General features: G+C 40.1%; 1 protein-coding gene across 3 annotated transcripts; it reads right to left on the bottom strand.

Moving 5' to 3' along the window:
• Window positions 1-272: 272 nt before the first annotated feature.
• On the bottom strand, window positions 273-17,431 carry LOC122758164 (transcription factor TFIIIB component B'' homolog). Of its 3 annotated transcripts, XM_044012125.1 has the most exons (30): window positions 17,334-17,431; window positions 15,580-15,782; window positions 14,855-15,497; window positions 14,612-14,715; window positions 14,382-14,453; window positions 13,866-14,027; window positions 13,455-13,588; window positions 13,265-13,359; window positions 13,101-13,155; window positions 12,884-13,012; window positions 12,525-12,761; window positions 12,020-12,083; window positions 11,740-11,944; window positions 11,540-11,649; window positions 10,786-11,182; window positions 10,492-10,626; window positions 9,962-9,998; window positions 9,756-9,869; window positions 7,759-9,654; window positions 3,921-6,624; window positions 3,670-3,827; window positions 3,348-3,577; window positions 2,817-2,883; window positions 2,572-2,719; window positions 2,361-2,499; window positions 2,255-2,288; window positions 2,056-2,160; window positions 1,700-1,964; window positions 1,335-1,607; window positions 273-1,238 (listed from the first exon to the last, which is right to left on the bottom strand). In XM_044012125.1, the coding sequence occupies exons 2-30, from the start codon at window positions 15,774-15,776 to the stop codon at window positions 1,067-1,069; spliced, it is 9,081 nt and encodes a 3,026-aa protein (XP_043868060.1). In that variant the 5' UTR covers window positions 15,777-15,782; window positions 17,334-17,431; the 3' UTR covers window positions 273-1,066. The 3 variants fall into 3 exon arrangements, with proteins under 3 accessions (XP_043868060.1, XP_043868059.1, XP_043868058.1); XM_044012124.1 differs by having other exon boundaries at window positions 2,361-2,496; window positions 3,921-9,654; XM_044012123.1 differs by having other exon boundaries at window positions 3,921-9,654.
• Between the last annotated feature and the right edge of the window lie 738 nt (window positions 17,432-18,169).

Consider the following 18,169-nt stretch of genomic DNA (forward strand, 5'->3'; position numbering starts at 1 on the left):
TAATATTTAAACACAGGATACTCTGAGATGGTGGGAGATCAAATTCAGCTTTGGGCCCCATAAAGGCTTTGGTCAGCCCTAACCATCTTACCACCTTTGTCTCCTTCAACATGAGGGGGATTCATAATTCGACAGAGTGCAAATATTAATTGAGAGAGAACCAAGGCAGTGTTAGGTAATTCCATTAACATGGTTATTATTAGGATTTATTGATCACCTTAAGTAAAAACTAAAAATCAAGGAGTGTTTTAAACAAATAGGACTATAAAAAGAACAATTAGGAGAACATTTAATTTTGCATTCACACAAAATATGACATACTGTAGCAAAACAAAAAACATATGAAGCTATTATTTTACAAAACTGCTCCTACATGAGTATAAATACTGAGTCCAGTGGTAGTGAATTTATACAGATTTTATAAATTCTACGTTTTACCTTACAACTGTTGAAACCTTTAAGAACAAAGAGTGTTTTTGTTTCAAGTAATCCAAAGCCTGTATATTATCTGTACAATGACCCAACTGTGCATTGAACAAATCTACACTATTTACATATAAACAAACAATATCTCAACTTTATTTTAATCAGCAATAATTGCTTTTAAACAAACCTTAAGTACGTCCTTTAATGGGCTACATTTGCAAAATATAGTGACAAATATATAATCTGATATCAGGATTTTTTTGTCACAGATGATATCACTAAAAAAACAAAACACAAACATAGACATTAAAAAGGTTTGCTATGGTACAATATTCACATGGTTATAGTTGGTATACAAACAAAAAAAGATTTGATTTTTATGATTTGAAAAGGTGTAGGCCTCTTCAGTCAGACGATCGTGATTTCACAGTTTATTATTGACAAACACATTTTCAAAAGAATATAAATTATACAGCAACTATATACACTGAATTTGTATGATGTATACAAAGAAATGCATTATGCAGGCACATTCAAAAATCCTTGCAATAATGAAAATGTGTTTGTCTGAATAACAAATTCAGCTTTAATTCACTGTAGCAAAAATAATAAAAACTGCCTTTTAGTCATGAACAAACCTTTAAAGAAACAACTTTACAATGAAACCATGGGCAGGTTCTCTCTCTCTCTCCACCTCTGTGGGACTTTTAATCATCTTCCACTTCAGTAAAAATATCACTGAGGAAGTACTGAGACACATTGGTGGGCTCCTCCTCCGAATCGCTCTCTGGACTCTGCTGAGGAGCTGAAACCTGGAACAAAGAAGAACAAAGCATCAGCTGCAATTAACTCCTTTTAGTGTACATGTGTAAAAGATGACTCCCGTGCAGCCTGTGTGCCATCCTTACCTCTGTACACTGAGAAGTGCTAGGATGGGGTCTGACCGGGGTTGACTGTGATCAGTGTTCCGCTGAATAACATCCACCTCTAAAGCTGCTGAAGCAGTAGACGCTGAGGGGATTTCCTCTGGCTGCTGTGACGAAGCAGCTGTGGGAGCGACATGGAGTGACGCTGAAGCTGCAGGTGATGGCTGGGAGTATTTCCTCCTTGTTTGCAGAGTTTTGACTTTAGAGTCCTTGGAAGCTGCTTTGCCAGAGGAAGGATCACTTGAAGCAGTATTACTGTTCGTGTGAGAGATAAAACAAAGGAATTTGGTCATGTTGTCAAAGGTAAAAATATAATTTGTTAATTATTACATTATATAATTCCTCACCCGTTCCCTTTCCTCTTTGCAGCCTTTGGAGTTTTCGTTTTTGCTCCTGTGTGGTGGCCGTCTTCAGGACCCTTTGCACCTGCTGGAGTCTCCTTTTCAGTGTTTTCAGGTTCATTACTTATTTTCTGTGGTTCACTGAGGAGTTCACTGTCTGCAGAACCTTCAGGTTGCATGGAAGGTCCAGGAAGTTCAGAGTCCTTGTTGGTGTTTTCAGACTTGTTGGCACGCGTCTTCCTCATAGTATGAGGTTTAACCTGGAGCTTAGCTGGTTCAAAAGGAGACGCATGCATGATAAAAATAGAAGTTTGCCAACAGTGTATGTGATAACAGTGTTTATATGTTTATATTTTGCATACCTCTTCTTCCAGTTCCTGTTAATCTCTGCTTTGTAGGGGGACTTCCAGTAGTCTTATTGTCATCTACAGTTTCTTGTAATTTTGAGGGCTGCACTGTTGTATTCTCTGTTCCACAAAACAAATAAAAACAAATCAACATTAACTGTTATCCTGAGACACCGGTCTTTAGCTTAAAAAAATGACAATGTATGTTCTTTACCCAGTGGATCCACTTGATTCTCAATGATCAGATCCTGTTGTGGACAGAAAAAGAAATGAGACAAATGCAGATATTTTGCAAACAAAAGTAGTACTTTGCAACTTACAGTACTGTCAACTGGGTCCGACCAAGCATCTTTTACACTGAAAAAGCCCACATCACACATCTCTTCTGTGGACGGTGACACAGGGACATGAATGATAGGTTCTTCTCCTGCTGGTGCCAAACTCTCTCCAGATACACTGCTGTGGAAGAAAAAGATGCTTAAGAAACCACACTGAACAAAATGGTCTCCACGACCAGAGGAAGGCACAAACCTCTGTTGCTGTATAAATGTCTCTCCAACCAAAGGGAGAGGCTGTGCTGCAGTTTCCACCAACTCCCCCGATGAGCCGACTGGAATCTCGGTGAGTGAGAGGATGAAAAACGGCTCATCTTTATCCGAAGGCACCTGCTCTGACGTCACTGAGGACGGATGAGAGAGGTTTTCACACAAAAGCACCAGTGTTTATGCCATGTACAATTCACAGGGAGGTGAGTGGAACGTCTATGTTCTACTTACTGTGTGGAAAAAGTGTGAGACACGGATGACTTTGGGTCTCCCCCTCTGTCGTCAATATTGGTGTATTCTATGATTAAAGAAATCAGAGGATATGGATTAGAGGTCACACAATATTGTTTACAGTTGTGTTTATCAATGCAATGACAAATTCAGAACCTGTTCATTTGATATGATATTAAAACGGGTAAGAATCCATTCACATGTTTTCTCCGGGTACTATGTTTCCTTCCACAGTCCAAAAAACATGTAGAGGTTATTTGGACAGGTATGGTTAGGTGTGAGTGAGAGAGTGCATGGTTGTTCGTTGTTCGTGTGGTGGAGGGTAGGGAGCCTGAGAAGTGGCATATGTGGAAAAAATATCACGTTGCTTTAATTATGCATCGGAATGAGATGCATAACTTGTGGACACTCAATACATAGCAGCTGGCTCAATATTTATATGGAAAATATGGAAAAGCTTAAGAAGCATTTCAATGCACAAAGACAATGTTAACATAAATGATGCCCCTTACATATTAATTAATGCCTTACCTGAGAGGAAGTGTCCAGTACTTGTGTCAAACATCCCAAAGGAGATGCAGTATCATTTGGAGAGGGTTGATCAATAATTTGCGTCAAGCACCCCAGCAAAGACTCTGTGTTACTAGGAGGACACCCTGGTTTACTGTGTGTTTCAATAGCCCCTTCGACTGGTTCTGGATTGTCAGGTTGTAATTTTGACACAGGGTCATGGGAATCAGAAGCATCCCTGTCTTCAGAATCTGATAAAGAAGAAAAACATTGGTAGTGGGAATCCCAAAAATCTGCTATGCATTTATATGAATAACACAACTTTAATATTCGGGTGTCAAACCTGCTTCTGCTTGAGTGGAATTCTGGACTTGGGGTTGCAGAGGACGACTTCCGCGGCCCAACTTGGGTTTGGGTTTAATGAGCCTGCCTCTCCGAGTTTGCATGGCTTCTTTTGAAGACTTCGAGGAATTGGACAGAGCTGAGTGTGTGGGGTCAGTGCTTTAAGTCGGGAAAATAAAGTTACAAGAGGGTTGTCAATTTCTTATATCATATGAAATTGTAAATAAAAACTACTACTAAAAATAATCTTACCTTTGGGCAGATTGAAATTTGTCATTTGAGGTTTGTTCAGTGTTACTAGTTTCTGAAGAAAGCTGCGTTTCATCTCGACTTCTTCCATCTGCGTCACTTTGCACACATGGATGAGGGCTGCTTTCTCTTGTATCTGGTATGGAGGTGACAGAAGGTGCCAGAAGCAAATCTGTTCTTGATACTGTGTGACCATCTCCTGAAGCTGCAGTTGAATAATCCGCTGGTTGGGTATTTGACTCTGTAGGTTTAGTGGACATATTCAGCTTCCAATCCTCTTGTGAAGCAGGTCCAACATCCCCCTGATCATTATTTGACATTCTGTGTCCTGTGGATTCCCTCTTAAGTGTGGACATTTCACTGCTTGTATTTTCAATAACTGAATCTATTAACAAGGATTGATTCTCAATTGTTTCCCCAGAGGTTGCCATGGAAATAACATGAGCGGACATGCTCTCATCATGTGTGCTGGCAAGTCTCTTTTCAGACTCATCAAGTGCAGATTGTGTTGAGCCGAGTTCAGTATTTAATGAACAGTGTGAAGATGTCAAGAGCACATTATTGTCTGTAGGATTCAATTCTGCTTGTGAATTGTCCACAGGTTGTTTTTCTAAGGTTACATTTGAAAAACCGATACTCTTTGTCTCTGGCTTTGTCCGTGTAGGTCTGGTGGATGACCCAACATTGGGTTTGACCTTGGGAAAGTGTCTTCTTCTTTGAGGTGCTTTTGTTTCTGAACTGTCTGAGCTGCTGGTAAGAGCAAGTTCTGTCTTTTTTTTCATAGTCGCAGATAATTCCTCTGTGGTATTCTGAGTAGTGCATATTTCCACTGATGGCACTGAAACTGAAGAAGTGTTAGTACTTTCCCTTGGTTTTACAGGAAGGTTGACACTGCAAATTGGCAGAGCTTCCACCTCTGCTGCTGCATTGTCAGTGGATCCAGTCTTTGAAGTTGGGCTAGAGGGTCTTTCCTCAAGCTGTACAGGTATGGCTTGAGGTTTAGACTTGACAGTTCTCGATGATTGCGCTAGGTTTTCACCACCTTGTTCTTGACTGACAGGTGTAACAAGTGTAACAAGTGTGAAATGATCTTCACTGCTCTTTTGGAGTGGAGCTACATCTTGTCCAGTTTGTGTTTCAGTGGGAGCTGAGTCAGGTGTCACAAGGTTCTGATTTTCTGAACCAAACTGACCTGATGTTGCTCCAACAGTCTTCGCCTGACCAACAAGCTCGTCATCTGTCCTCTCCCCCTTTTCAGTTGTAGACATTTCCTTTGTGGTTGCAGGAGAAGAACCAAAATCCTCAGATGATGTAATCAACACTGAAGGAGGTTCAAGCTGTACTTCTGTTTTTTTATGAAGTTTTGAGGTTGGAGTTGTATCGGAGTCTTTTGTCGTTGGAGGTATGAGTAGAGCATTTCTTGATCTCTGTGGTATATGTGGTTTGGGTTTGACTTTTTGTGATCTACTTCTTCGAGGCTGGCAAGTAGATGTAACTTCATTCTGTTCTTTCTGACTGACGGATCCATCTTCAGGTGTAACATGTGTGGCAAGATCTTCACTGCTCTCTGTCACTGCAGCTAAGTCTTGTCCAGCTTGTGATTCTGTAGCAGCTAAGTCAGGTGTCACAGAAATGTCAGTATTCTCAGTCATTTCATTTTGAGTGAGCCATTTCTGATCTGTGGCTGCAGATGTTGACCCTGTGTCTTTGTTGATGGGTTCAAAAGAAACATCAGAAAAGATCTTGTTTTCTGAAACACTCTGGCCTGATGCTGAAGCAACAGAGAATACCTGACCAATATGACCGTCATCTGTTCTTTTCTCCTTTTCACTTGTAGGTAATTCCTGAGTGGTTGAAAGCGTAGAGGCCGAATCACATGATTCCACAGCTTTCAAGACTGGTGTTGGGTTGTAGTCTTTCTCTACACAGTCTTTTGTTTTTTGAGGAGTAGAACGAGGGGTTCTTGGTGTCTGTGGTATTTTTGGTTTGACTTTTTGCAATCGATTTCTTCTCGACTGGCAAGAAGTTTTGACTTCCCTTTCTGCTTTCTGAAGAACAGGTAAATCATCTACATGTGTGGCAGGATGCTCCCTGCTCTCTTGTCCTGCTTGTGATACTGTAACATCTGAGAGAGATGTCACCAGGTCATCACTACTCTCAGCTGGTTGATCTTGAGTTGCTCCCTTTTCATCTATAGTTACAGATGTTGATCCTGTGTCTCTGCTGCTGGGTTTAAAAGAAACATCAGAGAGACTCTGGTTTTCTGAGCCACTTTGACCTGATATTGTTGCAGCAAAATCCAACTGACCAACAAGCCCATCATCTGCCTTTTTTTCCTCAGTTGTAAACGGTTCCTTTGTGGGTGACAAAGTAGACTCTGGATCAAATGACGACATTAAAGCTGTAGCAGGACCAACACTGTGACTTGGTTTTTCAGGAGAAGTTCCACAATCTCCTTCTGGTTTGATTGCTACCATTGCCTTTTCTTGGAGTTTCAAGATTGGTGTTGGGTTGGAGTCTTTCTCTGCAGAGCCTTTTTTGTCTTTTGTTCGAGATTTGAGTAGAGCAGTTCTTGATGTCTGTGGTATGTTTGGTTTGGGTTTGACTCTTTGGAATCGACTGCTTCTTGACTGAGAAACAGATGTGACATCACTTACTTCTTTCTGTTCTACAGATCCATCTTCAGGTGTGACATGTGTGGCAGGATCTTCACTGCTCTCTGTCACTGCAGCTAAGTCTTGTCCAGCTTGTGATTCTGTAGCAGCCGAGTCAGATGTCACAGAAATTTCAGTATTCTCAGTCATTTCATTTTGAGTGAGCCATTTCTGATCTGTGGCTGCAGATGTTGACCCTGTGTCTTTGTTGATGGATTCAAAAGAAACATCAGAAAAGATCTTGTTTTCTGAAACACTCTGGCCTGATGCTGAAGCAACAGAGAATACCTGACCAATATGCCCGTCATCTGTTCTTTTCTCCTTTTCACTTGTAGGTAATTCCTGAGTGGTTAAAAATGTAGAGGCTGAATCACATGATGATTCCACAGCTTTCAAGACTGGTGTTGGGTTGTAGTCTTTCTCTACACAGTCTTTTGTTGTTTGAGGAGTAGAACGAGGGGTTCTTGGTGTCTGTGGAATGTTTGGTTTTGGTTTAACTTTTTGCAATCGATTTCTTCTCGACTGGCAAGAAGTTTTGACTTCACTTTCTGCTTTCTGAAGAACAGGTAAATTATCTACAGGTGTGACATGTGTGGCAGGATGCTCCCTGATCTCTTGTCCAGCTTGTGATACTGTAACATCTGAGAGAGATGTCACCAGGTCATCACTATTCCCAGCTGGTTGATCTTGAGTTGCTCCCTTTTCATCTATAGCTGCAGATGTTGACCCTGTGTCTCTGCTACTGGGTTTGAAAGGAACATTAGAGAGACTCTGGTTTTCTGAGCCACTTTGACCTGACGTTGCAGCAAAATCCAACTGACCAACAAGCCCATCTTCTGTCCTTTTCTCCTCCTCAGTTGTAAACGATTTCTTTGTGGGTGACAAAGTAGACTCTGGATCAAATGATGACATTAAAGCTGTAGCTTCATCTCCTTCTGCTCCGATCTCTACTATTGTCTTTTCTTGGAGTGTCAAGATTGGTGTTGGGTTGGAGTCTTTCTCTGCAGAGCCTTTTTTGTCTTTTGTTTGAGATTTGAGCAGAGCAGTTCTTGACGTCTGTGGTATGTTTGGTTTGGGTTTGACTTTTTGGAATCGACTGCTTCTTGATTGAGACATAGGTGTGACATCACTTACTTCTTTCTGACTGACAGATATATCTTCAACAGGTGTGACATGTGTGGCAGGACCTTCACTGCTCTCTGTCACTGCAGCTAAGTCTTGTCCAGCTTGTGATTTTGTAGCAGCTGAGACAGATGTCACAGAAATGTCAGTATTCTCAGTCATTTCATTTTGACTGAGCCATTTCTGATCTGTGGCTGCAGATGTTGACCCTGTGTCTTCATTGATGGGTTCAAAAGAAACATCAGAAAAGATCTTGTTTTCTGAAACACTCTGGCCTGATGTTGATGCAACAGGGAATACCTGACCAATATGCCCGTCATCTGTTCTTTTCTCCTTTTCACTTGGAGGTAATTCCTGAGTGGTTGAAAGTGTAGAGGCTGAATCACATGATGATTCCACAGCTTTCAAAACTGGTGTTGGGTTGTAGTCTTTCTCTACACAGTCTTTTGTCGTTTGAGGAGTAGAACGAGGGGTTCTTGGTGTCTGTGGTATTTTTGGTTTGACTTTTTGTAATCGATTTCTTCTCGACTGGCAAGACGTTTTGACTTCACTTTCTGCTTTCTGAAGAACAGGTAAATCATCTACATGTGTGGCAGGATGCTCCCTGCTCTCTTGTCCTGCTTGTGATACTGTTACATCTGAGAGAGATATCACCAGGTCATCACTATTCCCAGCTGGTTGATCTTGAGTTGCTCCCTTTTCATCTATAGTTGCAGATGTTGACCCTGTGTCTCGGCTACTGGGTTTAAAAGAAACATCAGAGAGATTCTGGTTTTCTGAGCCACTTTGACCTGATATTGTAGAAAAATGCAACTGACTAACAATTCCACCATCTGTCCTTTTCTCCTCAGTTGTAGACAACTCCATTGTGGGTGACAAAGTAGATTCTGGATCAAATGGCGATGCTAAAGCTGTAGCAGGACCAGTGGCATGACATGGTTTTTCAGGAGAGGTTCCACACTTTTCTTCCAGTTCAAGCTCTACCATTGCTTTTTCTTTGAAATTTGGAAAGATCGGTGTTGAGTCATCCTCTGCTGAGTCTTTTGTGTCTTCTATTGAAGGTGTTAATCGAGCAGTTCTTGAAGTCCGTGGTATGTTTGGTTTGGGTTTGACTTTTTGCAATCGACTGCATCTAGACTGAGAAGTCACTTCTGTCTGACTGACAGGTAAATGTTCTGCAGGTGTGACAAAAGCAGCAGTATGCTGACAACTTTCTTTAAGTGGGACAGAATCTGTGTTGGACCATTGTTGAAGTTGTGTTTCTGTAACTGATATGTCAGATGTCACTAAATTATTAGAAAAAGGTGCTATTATTTGAGCAGGAGACGTAACTTTTTCCTTGGAGGACTCAGATGTTGACTGAGTGTCTCTGTTGACAGTAGTCAACAAGCAGTGACTCTGGTTCTCTGAGATACTCTGATCTGATGTTGCTGCACTGGATCCTTCCTGACAGAAAAATAGCTTTTCTTCAAGTTTTACTTTAGTACAAGAAATGTCAGAAAATTCTGGTATGTTGGGGATCGTTTCTTCGGGAATGGACAATGTCTCAGTGACTTGGTGATGATTTGCAACTTTGGAGTTGCTCTCCTCTGCTGTCTGTTCTGCTGGTGTATCTGGTTGGGGTTTAGGCTGTACAGTCTTTGAGCTGCGGTCCAAGTTAGGTTTAGGTTTCACTTTGGATAAGCGCCCTTTTCTGGTCTGTGGATAATTTTTTTTTGAACTTTCTGTCTCCGATTGTAAACTGGGATCAGTTTTTGGCTCATCACATGTCTGATCACTGGTTTTAATCATGGGAATACAACTACCGTCAGTTAAAGCATGTTGCTGCTCCACAGTAAATAGCGTCTCTGATGTTTCAGTATCTTCATGACCAAACATAAGAAGAGTGTCATTGCTTGCCTCTTGAAAAGCAGCTTCTTCCATGTGTTGCCCAGGTTGTTTTGCACTGACTGACAATATCTCTGCAGTTAAACAAATAGAAACATTATAAAGGTATTGTAAATTGACTGACTACAATGAATACAATACCAATATGAGGAATATCGTGGGGTCTGTCTCCTACCTGTTATGTGATCTTGCGTGGCTAACTGAGTTTGTGCCGTCTGTGGTAGATGAGTTGGGTTACCGATGGCCAACAGGGTTTGAGCAGCCTCATTGTAGCTCTCGTCTTCACATACTGAAATTAAAAATATTTAATTGAATGAAAAGCATCTTTTTCCAAATATCAGTAATCCACAACCAGTTTGTCAGGATTCCTCTTCAACATACCTTCTTTGTGTTCTGAAGAAAGGAAGTCTATAACATCCTGTCAGGGAAACAAATACAGTATGTTGTTAGGTACACATAAGGCTTCTTAAGTTGTGAAAGGGGATTCAATTTATGGAAAACAGCATGAAAGTAGCTCCAGATACTTTTCTTGTCATTTTCTATCAGTGTCTCAGGTAGGTCATTACATCTAGACACAAAATGTTTTAGAGTTCATGCAACTTGACAATGTACTAAATACCAAAGCTGCAAGCATCATTGCTCAAACTCATATATAAAGCTGTTCTTCATTTAAGAAAGTGTACAAAGCAAAGCTGGAAATAATGCCAAGCCATAACATGAGTGTGATTCAACCACAAACCACGTTTAACAATGGAAAAGAGGAGATTGCTTTTCATCACTGTTGATAAAATCACATGACTTTCAGTCAAATCTGAAAGACTGTATCTATTAAAATCATAGAAATGTTAAGAGTAACAGGGGATAATGACATGACTTCACTGGTTACCACATTTTAGACATGGGACACTTACAACTAGCAGGTCCAACTGATGTTCACATGGTTCAGGTGTGTCTGTCTCATTTTGTGCCTGCTCCCAAGAGACACCAGGGCATAGTGCATCTTGGGAGATGCCCAACACATCGGGTATATTTGCCAAGATATCAAGCTAAGGGTGGGATGGGGGTCAGAGTGGAGGGTGTGAAATATGGAATGTAAATCCGTGCACAAACAAAAACAAATGCAAAAAAAAACAAAACATATGAATCATGGAAAATAAAATGAATGGATGCAGTGCATTTGTGTAAAAAAAAAAAATGTTTTATACCTCTTCCATAGTCTCTTCCACTTGTGAAATCACAGGACATGGGGAACGCAGGCTGGCGGGCACAAAGACAGGGGCACTGCTGTCCTCGATGAGGCTGCATGCAAATTGCTCCTCTTCCTCCTCCTCTATCTCTGCGTGACCCTGCTGCCTTTCATCCTCGTCATCACTGTATTCTGTGCAAGAGGCCCTGAGGGTGACCAGTTTGGGCTTTTTGGACACTTGGGCTGACTCTTGCTTTGACAATCTTACTCTCTTGGCTTTGCATTTGGGTTTAGGCTTGGTAGTGGAAGCAGTGGACCCCACTGGTGAGCCAGGTGTGGCATCAGATGAAGAGGAGTGTGCAGCTTCCTTAGCAGGGTAATTCAGAGGCTGGATGGGTTTAGGCATTCTTCCATACCTACAAAACATAATCAGACATTGACCAACAATTCATGTCCATTTATATTGACGACCACTGAAAGCTGCTTTACACTACATTTTTGCCATTCGCTCACACTGTCATACAGAACACTTTACGTCACTCATCTTTCCTACCCATTCACACACTGCCACGGCCATCAGATGCCAAGTGTCTTGCCAAGGTCAGGAATCGAACATGCAACCTTTGAGTTGAAAGACAACTTGCTCTACTACTGAGCTTGTCGCCCCCTCGAATATATTATTTAGATATCAGTCTCAGTGTTGGGTACAGGTACGTTTTTAATAACAATGTTGGAATGGAAGTGTTTGAAAGAAGACGTGAAACATTTTCAACCTGGTAGGTTTTGGAGGTTGAACACTGGCAGGCTCTTCTTCAGAGGAAACATCACCATCAGCTGACTGCTTCTTACTGGCTTGCCTCAAAGGTGATGATTCTTTATTTACCTACAAGTTTGGCACATAACACATTTAGTGAGGTGAAGTGATAATGTACACAAAGACAAAATGACTCCACAGTGAAGCCGATACAGTAACCTGCTCCTTCGATGCTCCACCATCAGACACGTCATGATCTCCATTATCTGGTGTAGTATCTTTATCCTTTCCAGAGTCTGGAGGAGGTTTTTTACCCCACTTTCGGCCCAAGGGTACAAGTGACTTTGGTGCTCTGCCTCGTGAGAGTCGAGCAGGCTTGACAGTCGTGTCCTTGGATGGATTTGCACTCTCAGTCTTTTCAGTTCTGATAATTAAATAAATAGCAATTTAGGAAACATACAATTCTTTATTTATGGCTACATTTGGAATATTCTCTTACGTATCTGAACTTGTATGTTCCTCAGGAAGTTCTGCTTCACTATCTTCAGGTATGCAAGCCTCAGCTGAGAATAAAAGCATAGCAAAATATATAATCTATGATCAGATGTCAGCAAAGGTGAGGCACAAATTGAGGAAAAAACTTGTGTCAAAACTACTTTTTTTTTCTCTTTTTTCTACATGGTCCTTACTCATGTTGAATCAGCAATGGAAAACATATCAAATAAACAAGATGGTGCAGTTTATTTCAAAGACAAACAAATAACTCCTGAACAATGAAATATGATTGCATTTATCTGTAGCTCTGCAATATGTCACATTCATGCCAACTCTAAATTGAAAATAAACTGAGATATTTCAGATCAATTTGCAAGACGGGATTGGTCTGGTGATGCCAGTAGTTACTTTTCTATCACGCTCCTATAAAGCATATTAAGAAAATTGAAACTGCAATTCTCTTCGTGTCTGTACAAACATTATTTAATTTTCATGAAATATTGCAATACCTTGATCACTGCTCTTTTCACCCTTTTTCCTTTTCCTTTCTTTTGGTTCCTCGCTCGAATCGGCCTGTTTGGTCTTTCTTTTGCGTTGCCTCTGGGGCTTAGAAACAGAGGATTTGCCTTCATTACAGAGAGCCTCATTCTCTTTCTCTCCCCCCTCCTCATCATCCAAGTCAGGAACTTCATCATCCTCTTCTTCTTCTTCATCCACATCACTTAATTTGCTTGTAGCTTTTTTTTCTGTGGAGGAAATGAGACAAATTTCCGGTAAAATCATGTAAAACTGTATTTCAGACAGATATTAAGTAAAAAAGATAATACACTATGATTTAAACATGACAAAAATAAAGCAAGCGAGTTACCCATGCGCTTTCTCTTCTTGTAGGCATTTTTCTTAGCAAGTGACTGAAGTTTCTTTTTGTTTTTCTGAAACTCCAGAATTTTTTCTAGCAGCTTAGAAAAATACTCTATGTCCAGCTTACGCCTCTCTCCTACAGAACAGAATAAATTCAATCATTAAAATTTCAATGCCATTTGTAAAAACTTAATTATTGTTATTATTTATTACTGAATACTCACTGAAAGCTTTATCAATCCTCCAGGAATTCAGTCGCTCCTCTTTTTTGAATTTGTTCTGGAAATTAAAACACAAACCATGTGATTTAGACAGATATTTTAATATACTGTAGTTATTAAAGCACAGAATGGCTTCTTCTCCATCTGTACATATAGTTATTACTGACCTTAATTTCTGATCGAGCTCTGTGAGGAAACAGTTGAGAAATCATGGAAAAGTCTGTCCCCACCATACTGATTGCCAGGAAGAACATGTCGGTCTCTGATGAAAAGCAGAAATGTACACACAGATATGAACAAAGAAAAAACTTATATTATAAAGATATTCAAAATCAAAATTATTTATGCCAACTAGACCTTCACTGGACCAGGGTTTTGTGTGGGTCACTGTTCTAAAGCTTGTGTAAGTTGTAGTGGACCCTCGCTCAAAAATGGGATCTCGCTCCTGTGCTGGGTTTGGTCCTTTTGCTCGCAGGACCTCCACGGTCAAGCTGAGACACACGTTGAAATTATAATATATTATTAACAATTGGTTTTCATCACCTCTTATACCAAAATAATTCGACAATGTTTCAGTTAAAATAAACCATATCTCTATAGAACAGTGTGGATGCAATGAGGATCCTATTTACGCAGAGTGGATCAAAATATTGAATAGTGAACATATTGAGGTGTGTACAGTGTTTACCAACAATAACTCAGAGAAGGAGAAATAGATAAACATAAAATAGTGCATTTTGTGACCTATGAAAAGCTAAATCAACTCACCTCTCTTCATCAATGATCAGTGAACCATCCTCTGCTACTTTAAGCTGGGGGACCATGAGTGACTCATCTTGCTCATCCTCATCCTCTGCCACTTCCTCCTCCTCACCACTCGGGTTCACTACTTTAGGGGGGACCTCAGGTTCCTGTGCACTCTCTGGAGATCTGTAGGCAAGATAAAGACATTGTTCTCCAAGATGCCAGCTACACAGCTATTTGACAAAGACTTGGTTGGTTAAATTACAGTTGATGCACATCTTTGACCAATTTTGTGGCATCAATTACACTTATTTGGTGAAAGGACTTAGCATTACTAATGCTTTAGCACCAAAAGGATATTAGATTTGGGAAGCAGCAGTATTTAATCTCAATATTAACACCAGGTCTAAGTTCCATTGTCCACGTCTTGAGAGATTTCTTTCGGACTTATTCCCGTCAAGTATAACTTTGGATTGCTGAAGCTATTATGTTCCAACTGTTTTTGCTTTGTTTCAAACAATGATGATATTGTCAACTTACTCTTCTCTTCCTGGTGAAGGTGGAATCACAGTCTCATTCTCATTCTCCTGATCCATGTCTTCTAAACTAGATCTGGAAAACAGTACAAATTTAAGTCACATAGGCAAGACAATGTTGCAAAACATTGTTGCCAAATAAGATAGAGGATAATCAATAGAAAACATTATCTCATGAAGCAAGAGATAAATAGTTCTCAAATTTGACAGAAAGTTGACAAAATAGACACTTACGTCATGGGGTTAGACAGAGGGAGATAATGGATAAGGTCACTCATGGTCATTTTTGAAGGATCTAAAGTGTATTCCTTTACATGAGTTTTGGATTTCCTGGGTTTCTGCAACATCAAAGTGTACAACTCCTTTAATTTAAGAAATCAAAATATGCATAAAAGAACATGCAATTAACTTTGAGGTAAACTAGACATTGGGAATGAGGATTTGAGAGTTTGTGCTTAAATAATAATCTGAACTCACCTTGTCCTTGTGTCTCTCCTGTCTGAGCAGCTCTCTAAGTTTTTGGGCCTTTGCCAGCCTCTGTAGATCAGATGGGTCATTCAGGAGCTTACTTAAAGATGTGGATGGTGTGAGAGTCCGTCCACTCTTAGATGACACTAAAGTCTTGGCCTTCTCTGATATTTCAACAGTTTCTCTGTCTGGTATAGAGAAGAGTACTTTATCTTGATGTTTATGAGGGACGTCTTTAACTTGGCTCTCTGAATTGCTTTCTGATTGTTTGCCACTGTCTGTTGTCAGATTAGTTTTTTGTAGCACTTCAGGTAGAGGCACAGTTGGAGGTCCTGCAGAGTCAGAAGGAGGGAGAGTGACTTTGGGTTGCACTTTCGGCTGCTTGCTCTCTTCCGAAGGCCTTCGTCGCTTTGGGGACTGGAGTCCTTGAGGGGCTGCTGTAGTCCCAGTTTGGCTGGATGTTGTTTGCTTATCAAGATCTGAGATGGGCACTTCAACAGGAGTTTCAGACACTGACTTGATGGGGGATTTTGGAGTCCGACCAATGGTTGAGAGGCGGCCTGGGGCCACTTTGGGCTTGACAGAAAACCGCTTCCTTCTCTGGACTGTTGCTGAGGAGCTACTACCTTCCACAATGTGATCACCGCCATCCCTAAAGATTAGAAAAAATAAATGTTTTAATTAAATGTAAAATAAATAAATCCTTTAGAAGCCATTTACTGTATTTTACTCACCCTGAAGCTGTACTAGTCACTGATGGAGTAACAGCAGGTGTGGTATCCGTCACAGGAGTAGGAGTGCTGCTCGTACTTGTGTCTCCGGGGGTCTCAGTGGCCTCCTGATTTGATGAGGGGGCTTCCTGGGATGTCGCTGCTGTTCTGCCTGTAGTGCCGACATTGGGCCGCACACTAAATCTCGACCGCCGAAACATTTTGACCTAAAAAATGGGGGGTGGGAGGTGTCAAAACATTCATTTCAGTAAAATTCAAGTCAAGAGAATTACACTGCAATAGAAAACAGCAGATGTATGGCATATGATCTTAAAATCAGCGACTAAAACACATGTGCAAATTAGCAAATTATCTACTACAAGATACATCTCTTGCAAACCTCACAGGTAATTCATAAATCATACCAGCAGAAGTGTCACTGCTCAAGTTAAGCAGTCTACACTCTCAATCACTGAATCAATGCAATGCGTTTACTCTGATTAGAAGCAAAGATACTAATCAGCTATCAGAATGTATGACGGACGAGAAAGAAAATTCTCTCCTATCCTTTCTGTCATGCTCTTAAAGTGTTTTGTATATCAGCTACAATCATGTCAATTTCGATATTATACAGTGTGTTTTCCAGCAACCAAGTTTTTAACAAGGTTTGACCTTTCAGGCAAGTGACCCTATTTGAAGCTAGTGATAGTAAAAGGAATAATGAATGTGGTCTCAATATGAGAAAGAGAAAGAGATACTCCCTGGACAGGTTGACTGTCCATCCCAGTCCCAACATACAGAGACACAACAACAATTCACTGCCAACATTCTTTGTTGTGAAACATTCATGATATCTACTTTTATGGGGGTATACAAGCAAATGAGCCCTTAGTTGTTCTGTATATTTTCTTCAGACAGTGTATAGTGTTCAAATATACTAATTCTGCAAAATTACATTTTTAAAATGTTCCTTTAATAAATCCCCCATGAGGCAGACCTGGAACTCCTGATCAGTATCAGAGGCCTTGTATAATAATGTGTGTGGGGAAGATATCACACAGTTTTCTATATTAGGATCACAATACTTATTATAATAATAATAATAATAATAATAATAATAATAATACTTATTAATCATTACAATGTACTGTCTTATCCAGACTAATGTCATAATAAAAGCATGCATACAAGCATACAAGTAAAAATATTGTATGCTGATCAACAACCAAGCACTGCATTTCATAAATTAACGAGATAATATGGGCAGAAAAGTGGAAATCTAGAGACAAATGTGAGAGTACAGAGAGTGTTCCCAACTAAAACTGTGCTAATTGTTGGACAGGTAGTTGATAAAGTAACAGTATATTGAGTATAACCTTTTTCAACCATTTTTTATGCAACAGTTGTACAGTATGACTCTGCAGCAGAGACACAACCCAGCAGAACACAAGGTGCTAACCTCAGCTATTCCTTTTTACTGACAGAACTAGCGAGGTTAGCAAGACTAACTGTAAAATAAAAGCACAAAAAGCCATCACCAGGTTTAACAAGCAAGGGCATCGCATTAAAACGCGTACAAGACTTAGAAAGCCAGACCTTAACGCACTACACTAGTCGGGAACGACAACAAAAAAACGCCTGGAATGAAAGTCGACAGGAGTTGTGAGTATGCGAGTCTCCCACGGTAACCCTTACTGTAATGAAAACTGACAGACTAAGGCAGCCGCATTCGTCATTCCATCACGTCTGCGTGTGTTATAAGGTATACAACAACGTACCTGTGCAAGAAGAAGTCGTTCACAGGGAGAAACGAGCTCTCATATGTTGACGACGAGTGTCAAATAGCGGACTCCATGCTCACTGTCAGGCGCCATGTTTTTTTCCATCGACGCATGCGCGAGTGAAAGGACTTGTGGGAAATGTAGTCTGCGTGACGTAACGCGCTGGATGAGGCAAGATCAGAGATCAATCTGTCACCGAGCAAGACACCGGCCGGCTCGGTCTTTCTGAAACAAAATGTATTATACAATAGCGTAGAAATAGTCAGTTAAATTAAATTCAAGCAAATTATTTGATATTAGTAGCAGCACTTATTTTAAACCGGAAAATGCAGTTGGGGGCTCCCAGTCCGTTGCCTTTGATGTGCGTAAAAGGGGCTTTAATGCATTCATTATTTTTGGACTAATTGAAGAACTCATGTTTGAAGTGACAAAGAGAAGAAAAAACAGAGGAATGAACATACTATTGCATATATATATATATATATGTATATATATATATACGCACATCTGGAAGATACTATTTGTTTTAAATATTTTAAGCATTTCTAAACATTTTAAACATATTATATACATATACATAGACATATGTATATATATCATTCATCCATTTATCTTGGTTTTATACTTTTAATTACTTGTTTAATTATCTTGTTTTACCAACCTTTAAGACTACAGAAGTAAACCAATGCTTGCCTGATGGCTGCCATGTTTTCAATGGACTTTACTTTTTTTGTATTACAAAAGTTTTAAGGGTATGTGAGTTTCCAAAAGCTTTTCCGCAAATTTTACATTGAATTTCCAATCCAAGAAGTCATACTGTAATTATTATACCA

The sequence above is a fragment of the Solea senegalensis genome, linkage group LG21 (assembly GCF_019176455.1).
Source record: "Solea senegalensis isolate Sse05_10M linkage group LG21, IFAPA_SoseM_1, whole genome shotgun sequence".
In the NCBI taxonomy this organism is placed as follows: Eukaryota; Metazoa; Chordata; class Actinopteri; order Pleuronectiformes; family Soleidae; genus Solea; species Solea senegalensis.

Coding starts and splice junctions, on each gene's coding strand:
- LOC122758164 (XM_044012123.1), bottom strand. CDS start 15,776: ATGTTTCGGCGGTCGAGATTTAGTGTGCGGCCCAATGTCGGCACTACA. Junction 2,289..2,360: donor CGGACCCAGTTGACAGTACT/GTAAGTTGCAAA, acceptor TGTCCACAACAG/GATCTGATCATTGAGAATCA. Junction 1,608..1,699: donor GCAAAGAGGAAAGGGAACGG/GTGAGGAATTAT, acceptor TCACACGAACAG/TAATACTGCTTCAAGTGATC.